General features: G+C 41.1%; 1 protein-coding gene across 1 annotated transcript in view; it reads left to right on the top strand.

Annotated features, from left to right (window-relative positions):
- Positions 1-1,044: 1,044 nt before the first annotated feature.
- Positions 1,045-8,334, top strand: part of LOC118426219 (uromodulin-like) — a 10,302-nt gene continuing 3,012 nt past the window's right edge. Inside the window, exons 1-8 of the mRNA XM_035835484.1 lie at positions 1,045-1,220; positions 2,602-2,756; positions 3,220-3,339; positions 5,369-5,488; positions 5,924-6,043; positions 6,672-6,791; positions 7,106-7,225; positions 7,565-7,912. Coding sequence (XP_035691377.1) covers positions 1,045-1,220; positions 2,602-2,756; positions 3,220-3,339; positions 5,369-5,488; positions 5,924-6,043; positions 6,672-6,791; positions 7,106-7,225; positions 7,565-7,912 — 1,279 coding nt within the window. The remainder of the gene's footprint in view (positions 1,221-2,601; positions 2,757-3,219; positions 3,340-5,368; positions 5,489-5,923; positions 6,044-6,671; positions 6,792-7,105; positions 7,226-7,564; positions 7,913-8,334) is intronic.

The raw sequence follows: 8,334 nt of genomic DNA, 5'->3' as shown, positions 1-8,334 counted from the left end.
ACACCCGATATCGATGTCAGTACAAAAACCTGACTGGGCCAAGTTGTCATAGCTACTGTACATACCATACATCAAGGCTTAAGGGAAACTTTGTGGGAGGCCGAAATAACACATACAATACAACTTTTATAGCCAGCAACTTGAAGTATTTCGAGAAGCTCATAACACGTATAGAATGTATATTTCAACTGTTTGGTTAGATCTAGCTCTCAAGCTAGCTCTTTGCACTTACGTAATGAGTTGTTGTTTTCACATTATTTTAAGACTATACCAAATCACACAATTGCATGTATTTTGTCATCCATCATGATATTGCAATTACGTCAATCACATTCCACATGTCTGATGATGAGTAAAAAATAATGCCATTGGTTTTATAACAGGCTCAATTGCATCATTGAATGAGTTGAAATTTGGCACAAAGGTAAATGTATATAATCCGCTTGACATTGAAATATCTGAATTTGTTGTTCATACTATTTCGAGTAATTTCCAAGCAGATCCTGTGGTAGCATAGCCTGGGTACCATACGGATAGTAGTTCGCTCCTATGTTCGCTTCTGCAACACAGAGAAGCGACTGTATATAGTGTACAATGAATGTCAGAGCTAGAAGCGACTGCTTATAGTATATAATGAACGCCAGAGTGAACTACTTTCCGGATGGTACCCAGGCTAGTGGTAGCATAAGATCAAAAGCTGGCAGAGGAGTGAAGCCAGCCTAGGAGTGTGCATGCGATCGGAACAACACATTCCTAGGCTGGCTTCACTCCTCTGCCAGCTTTTCATCTTATGCTACCGTAGGATCTGCTTGGGAATTATCTTTCGAGCAACTGAGTACCAAATTTCAACTCAGTCAATAAAAAATGAGCCTGTCATAAAGCCAATGACATCACTTTTGACTCACCGTCATATATTGGCAAAATATGCACTAATACATGGGAGTTGTCTTGGTACACGGCATTGACCAAGACAAAGTAAGACTGTTTTTCTGCTTTTAGAGTCATTTGCGCACTTTGCTTCATGGCAGGCAACCAAAGACTGAAATGCTGCACAGGACCGTCCTAGTTGTGCTGTTGTTGGGACTGATGCTGTGGCCTGACAGGGTGCAGTCATGGCGCCGCAGACGATGTACTGTTGTCCATTGCCGATGGGGCGGATGGTCGAGCTGGTCCAGCTGTACAGCATCATGCGGGCCGTCTGGTACTCAATACAGAACGAGGTAGAACAATCTGCATTAAGCGTATTTTTGTTTCAACATATATTGTATACATCTGTTATTTGGGCAGAGGAGTCGTGATCAACCAATATCATGTAATGCAAATGAGGACCTTCTTTGCATGATTAATAACAAATACAATTAATGAATAATTTGTTTAAGTTAGAATCATGTGGCGAAGGTATGGGGTCGTAGAGCTCTAGTTTCTGAAATCAATTGAATTCTTGTCGTTTATTAGTATCAAAGGTACCTTTTTTTCTGGTTACTGTTATATATCTGTTTATGAAGTCGAAAAATCATCATAAAATATGGCTTTCGTCTTTTCTTTTACTCTACATGACATGTGATTATGTTATATATGTTAGCGCACATTCCAACCAGTACCACTGTTTTTATGTATCTTAACCCTATTCAGACCGGGCTTTTTTGGTCATCCCTGGACCGGGGGGGGGCTTTTGAGGCCCTCCACTTTGAAGTCCTATAACTCTAAAACGACGTGCCGTAGGGCCACTAAATTTTTAGGACATGATATCGACATAATATCCGACAAGTATTTGACGTTTGACGTTACGTTGACGTAAGATGACGTAATGATGACGTCATCAATTTGATTATATTGGCCGGACCCATGAAAAAAGGGTATTCTCAGAAAACTTCAAGTTATTCTACAAAAATGTAACAACAAGTGCAGATAACAGAATAATAATGTTTATTACGACTTGCGTTGCCAATAGCAACATCAATGACGTCAAAATGACGTCATAAAATGACGTCATACACATCTAAGATACCAGTTGGACTCCGCCATATTATATCCATCACCTTGAATTTTTTAAAATACTTTTTTTGCAACAAATAATCACAAAGGGCAATGGAAATAAACTAAATACATTCATTTAGATGGTTTTGTGATGAAAAAATACCAGGTAGTTATAAATTTTAAGGGATAATTAACTCGTTATTCTTGATCTGGCCATACGGTCCACCATCTTGGATTTTGGGCTAATGACGTCATCAAATTAGCATAATTTATGCATATATAATTATGAAAGATATGCTAGATAATATAAGATTTTATTTATGTAACAAAATAGCAGTAATATAGCAAATAAATGTGAAAAATACATTGTTAGAACCAAAAATAGTGTTTTTTGGCAAAAGAGCATGTCAACAAACGGTTGCCATGGCAACACGAAAATATGGAAAATTTTCAATCTTCGTCAAATTGTTGCCAACAATATTTTAGGAAAACTCACCAAATTTGGTGGCCCTAGCGTAAGCCGTTCTGGCGTTATAGGACATCAAAGTAGGCGCGGGCCTCAAAAGCCCCCCCCCCCCGGTCTGAATAGGGTTAAATTGTCTTTTAACAACGCTTTTGCACCAGATCTATTGCTACCAACGCTCAGTGTGGAGGCAGTGCCTGTAGTGGATCTAGTAGGGCCACCCGGGCCTGTAACAGGCTGTGCTACTATAGTGGTTATGTGTCCGGCAACCGCTGTGTGTGCAGATCGGGATACACGGGGTCATGCTGTCAAAGCGGTAAGTGTGGCATTGTTTTACCTGAGACTGCTCTATCTGTAATTTGGCTGAATATAAAAAATGTTGAATGGGCTAGAAAGAGGTATTGTGTTAATCTACCGTAGAAGCGGCTTCTCTTGCACCTAGATGAGAACGATGCATATTAACTGGTTCTTCTTGATAACCTTAAAAGGTGAGTGGTCTCATTTTATGTCTGTCTTGATAGATATCTTGATTTCTTGCTCTGCACGTTTGTTCAATGTTTCTAAAATCTGGGTTCAAAAACCTTCGTTAGATTCGTCTCATTAATATAAGACACGTGACTCGTCTTGCCATGATCTGCAAAGTATAAAGGTAACTGTCATCCTTTATTCGGAACTAAAAAAAAGCGTTTCCTTCAATTTTCGATCATGTGCAATGTCGTATCTAGCCCAAATAGGGGTAGATATATTTAGTTTTGAATAAACAAGACATTTTTTTACAGACATCAACGAGTGCCACAGCAACAACGGAGGCTGTAACCAAATCTGCACCAACACCTGGGGGAGTTACCGCTGTTCCTGCAGGCCTGGGTACCGTCTGTCAGGCTCCAGGACTTGTGTGGGTGGGTGTGTACTTCACTTTAATAGAATGGACGAATTGTTTTTCTATTACTCCTGAAGTTTAGTGATAAGGTAAAACCTGCGTGTTGCTTCAGACCATTCAACTACTAGTAAACTATTCCTTATACTCGCCTCACATCATATACGATCTTCGGACGTACTTCGCGATCGCAGGAAGGTCGGCTGATTTTAAGATCTTAAGATGGTCTTTCGTATTTTCCGCCCAAAACCTGTTCCCCTCACATATAAGCGAGCCTCGTGCGATCGACGGTGAATAAATCTATGATAATGAACCTCCCATGACCTCTTGCACGCGGACAAGGGAATACAAAACGTTCCTCAAAAAAGGCAAGAGATCAATAAATGTTGCTTATTTTGTTGTCGGAATCTTTTTAACCAATGAATGGAATGCGCGGGCATATTAGAAATGACACAAGAAAGGAAAGTGTGTCACAAAGCCAGCCTACATACTGTCACAGGGGCCACACTGTTAGAATTACCCTCACATTCCCAGAAATTCAGTATTTGTAAACAATCGGAAGTCGGGTGAACGTCGCCCGAACGTCGGGCTAACGGGCGTTCGCCATCCGATTTGCGCTCGATGATTAATAACTATGTCTGTGCTCGCCTATCGGTCTTCATTCGTTGGATTGACGCAAGACTATTGACCGATACCCTTGCGAGGTACGCACGATTAACACGCACGATCTGCGACTCGGTAACGAGCTCTGCGATCTCGGAGATCTCCTGCTGCAACTTGTCGCTTATGTGATACCCCCCTCACAATAGGCGCGATTCGATCGGAAGACTAGTTTACGAACCCTGGATGACATTTTCGTGAGTAAGACGTCCGGTATTCTCACGATCATCTTGCGATTTTTACGGATCGCCGGCAGTTTACAGGATTCTTACGACGGTCGCGGTGCAGCGAAACATGTTCTTAACATATGCGACTAGTCGAAGGAAATCTCCAAAATCGCACAGCTCGTTACCGAGTCGCAGATTGTGCGTACAAATCGTGCGTACCTTGCAAGGGTATCGGTCAATAGTCTTGCGTCAATCCAACGATTGAAGACCGATAGGCGAGCAAAGACATAGTTATTAATCATCGAGCGCAAATCGGATGGCGAACGCCCGTCAGTCGGGCAACGTTCGGGCGACGTTCGCCCGACTTCCGTTTGTTTACAAATATTGAATTTCTGGGAATGCGAGGGTAATTCTAACATTGTGGCCTCTGTGGCAGTGTGTAGGCTGGCTTTGTGACACACTTTCTTTTCTTGCGTCATTTCTATTATGCCCGCGCATTCCATTCATTTGTTAAAAAGATTCCGACAACAAAATAAGCAACATTTATTGATCTCTTGCCTTTTTTGAGGAACGTTTTGTGTTACCTTGTCCGCGTGCAAGAGGTCATGGGAGGTTTATTATCATAGATTTATTCACCGTCGATCTCACGAGCCTCGCGTATATGTGAGGGGGACAGTTTTGAGGCGAAAAATACGCAAGACCATCTTAAGATCTTAAAATCAGCCGACCTTCCTGCGATCGCGAAGAACGTCCGAAGATCGTATATAATGTGAGGGGGGTATTAAGAACATGTTTCGCTGCACCGCGACCGTCGTAAGACTCCTGAAAATTGCCGGCGATCCCTAAAAATCGCAAGATGATCGTGAGAACACCGGTCGTCTTACTCACGAAAATGTCATTTAGAGCTCGTAAACTAGTCTTCCGATCGAATCGCGCCTAATGTGAGGCGGGTATTACGAATACAAATCACTCCCAGATGTATTACTTTTTACAAACTCGGTATGAATCGCCACATGTTAACATTTATATGGGACTATATTTCAATTGATATGGTGTTTTCTTCTACTTTATATCTTTTCTATGGTTTACTCGTCTCTGGAAAGGAACAAGCCTTTGTGGTATACGGTTTTATAGTACTATTTTTTGTCTATCATTCCGCTGTAGACGTACAAGAGGGGTAGATATATATTAAGATTGGAATGGTCAAGACATACATCTTTACAGACATCAACGAGTGTAGTAGCAACAACGGAGGCTGTAACCAAATCTGCACCAACACTGTTGGGAGTTACCGCTGTTCCTGTAGGCCTGGGTACCGTCTGTCCGGCTCCAGGACTTGTGTGGGTGGGTGTGACTTTACTTAGCATAGTCGGATTGTTTTCTATTACTCCCAAAGTCAAATGAAAAGGTAAAACCTGCGTAATTCCCTAGACTATTCAGCTTCTAGTAACCTATTCTTTTAAGAATACCGATACCTTAAATGCATTTCTTTTATAAACCCTTTGTAAATGTATGTGATTAATAAAATTATATAATCTTTCGCATGTTTACATGGGACTATATTTCAATTACTATGGTGCTGTTTTCTAGGTAGGTTTATACGTCTATAGAATTGAGCTCTATTTTGTGGTACGAGTATATGAATATGTTTATTCCGTCTCAGGATTATCATAATGATTATGTATCCTTCTACTTTAGATGTAATTATCTTCAAATATCTTTAATTATCCTTAAGATATATGTTAAGATTGGAAATAACCAAGATATACATCTTTACAGACATCAACGAGTGTAGCAGCAACAACGGAGGCTGTAACCAAATCTGCACCAACACTGTTGGGAGTTACCGCTGTTCCTGTAGGCCTGGGTACCGTCTGTCCGGCTCCAGGACTTGTGTGGGTGGGTGTTAATTACTCTACTTAGCATAGTCCGATTGTTTTTCTACTACTCCTGAAGTTTAATGAAAAGGCAAAGCCTGCGTGTTGCTTCAGACCATTCAACTAATAGTAAACTATTCCCTCACGAATACAAATCACTTTAAAACATATTCACTTTTACAAACTCTTTTTGAAGATATGTGAATGATAATGAAATATAAGTCGTCACATGTTTACATTTACATGGAACCATATTTCACTTGCTGTGCTGATGTCTTATAGTTAGTTCACCTTTATTCGCAGGGTAACCTTTATCCGTTGTATTTAACACCAGGGTATTTCGGGATATCAAGTTGACGGACGGAGGTCCCAAACTGCATTATAATGAAAACAAATGCAATTTGAAACCACCGTCCATTAACGTCATATCCCTAAATAACATGTTTTAGGTACAACGGATATAGGTTACCCCGCGAATAAAGATGAACTAGCGTTATATATCAGATCTAATCCCTGGTCTACACGTTTCTGGAATGAAACAGGCCTTTGTGGCATATGAGTCTGTTTCTAAGGAATCAGTCCGCTTTAGAAAAGCTTCAATAGGGTAGATATATACCAAGATTGGAATAGCCAGACATACATCTTTACAGACATCAACGAGTGCCACAGCAACAACGGAGGCTGTAACCAAATCTGCACCAACACTGTTGGGAGTTACCGCTGTTCCTGCAGGCCTGGGTACCGTCTGTCCGGCTCCAGGACTTGTGTGGGTGGGTGTTATTTTACTAGTTACCAATTTCTTTAGGCCTATAGGAATCATAATCACTGTTACACTGGGTACCGTCCGTCAGGCTCCAGAACTTGTGTTGTTGTGTATTAGCTAAGTGTTTTATTACTATCTAAGATTATTAGATTTAAGCCTACCTCTACTTCGGAATAATCAAATACAAAACATATTTCTTTTAAAATATCGATATCTTAAACATCTAAACTTTCTCAGATTCACCATATGCTAAGCATTAAGACTGTAGCCTAGTGTATGGTTCCTATGAAATGCAAATTGGTGATCTATGTGTCTTTGTAGACATCGACGAGTGTAGTACCAATAATGGCGGCTGTAGCGACAACTGCACCAACATCGTGAGCAGTCATTACTGCTCCTGCAGGCCGAGTTATCGTCTGACGGGGTCTGGAGAATGTGTGGGTACGTGTTGCTGCAAAGGTTCCCTTCACTACTGTTTTCGTACTTGTAAAGAATTAAGATGGAATGCATGTATAAAATGTACAACCTTGCTGCAGTTTTGTAGCTAAATAAAGAAATTACATAGAAAGGATCGATGTTATGCATGAAATTTGTGATGTAATTTTTATCTATAACGTTACCCCTAGGTATTCAAAATGATTTTGATGTATAAAAATCTTGCAATTGAATGATTAGTAATCATAAACAAATGCTTATAAAGGACTAGTTTTCCGTTATGATGAGGTTTACAAAATTGAATGTTTTATGGTTTACATCGTCATATAACGACATTTCTGACAGAGTTTGCAACCCAAGCGCTGGACCTGGTCTTTCTGATCGCCCGTCCTCGCTCGTCGGTCAGCAACGCGGACGTCAAGACGTTTATAAAAAGCGTCGTGGCCGCGCTGAAAATCAGCCAGACGGCCGCCCGAGTAGCCGTCATCGAGTATACGTCAGTCATGCACAGCCACTTTGATCTGCCGACTCACCTGAACGACACACAGCTGACTTCTGCCATCGACGGCGCCCCGGCCTGGAGATCGACCAGCTACAGGAAGACAGGCAGCGCCATCAAATACGTCACCGACTACCTGTCGTGGAGGAACGGTATTCCTAAGGTCCTCGTGGTCATCACGGACTCAACCTCAAGTGAGTAGCCCATCTCCATGATTAGTGATGAATGAAGGATTACATGTGGATTAATGAATAAGTATCGAAGATGAATCAGTGGATAGATGAACGTTAGTTCAATCACCATCATGATGTTTTTATCAAAGAACATGATAAAGTTGACATACGTTATGCGTGAATCACACAAAACTGCGCTGGGAAATTGCGGCCACTGAACATGTGCTAATTACTTAAATTAGGGCCAATTTTTTCTTGCGGTCACAATGACACCTTTGCGTATGAAGCGCAGATGAACAGGTCTTGGTCTCCGCATTCCCACAAACAAAATGTCACATTCTCAGTTTCAGCTCCAATCAGATGCGCGATAGACCAAAGATAACTATAATGGGAATTGCAGCGAACATTGACATGTCAAGTATCAAGACAGACGGAAATACAAC

This window comes from Branchiostoma floridae, chromosome 11 (assembly GCF_000003815.2).
Source record: "Branchiostoma floridae strain S238N-H82 chromosome 11, Bfl_VNyyK, whole genome shotgun sequence".
NCBI classification, from domain to species: Eukaryota; Metazoa; Chordata; class Leptocardii; order Amphioxiformes; family Branchiostomatidae; genus Branchiostoma; species Branchiostoma floridae.
Note: the sequence above shows the minus strand (reverse complement) of the source record. Positions and strands in the feature narration are given on the sequence as shown.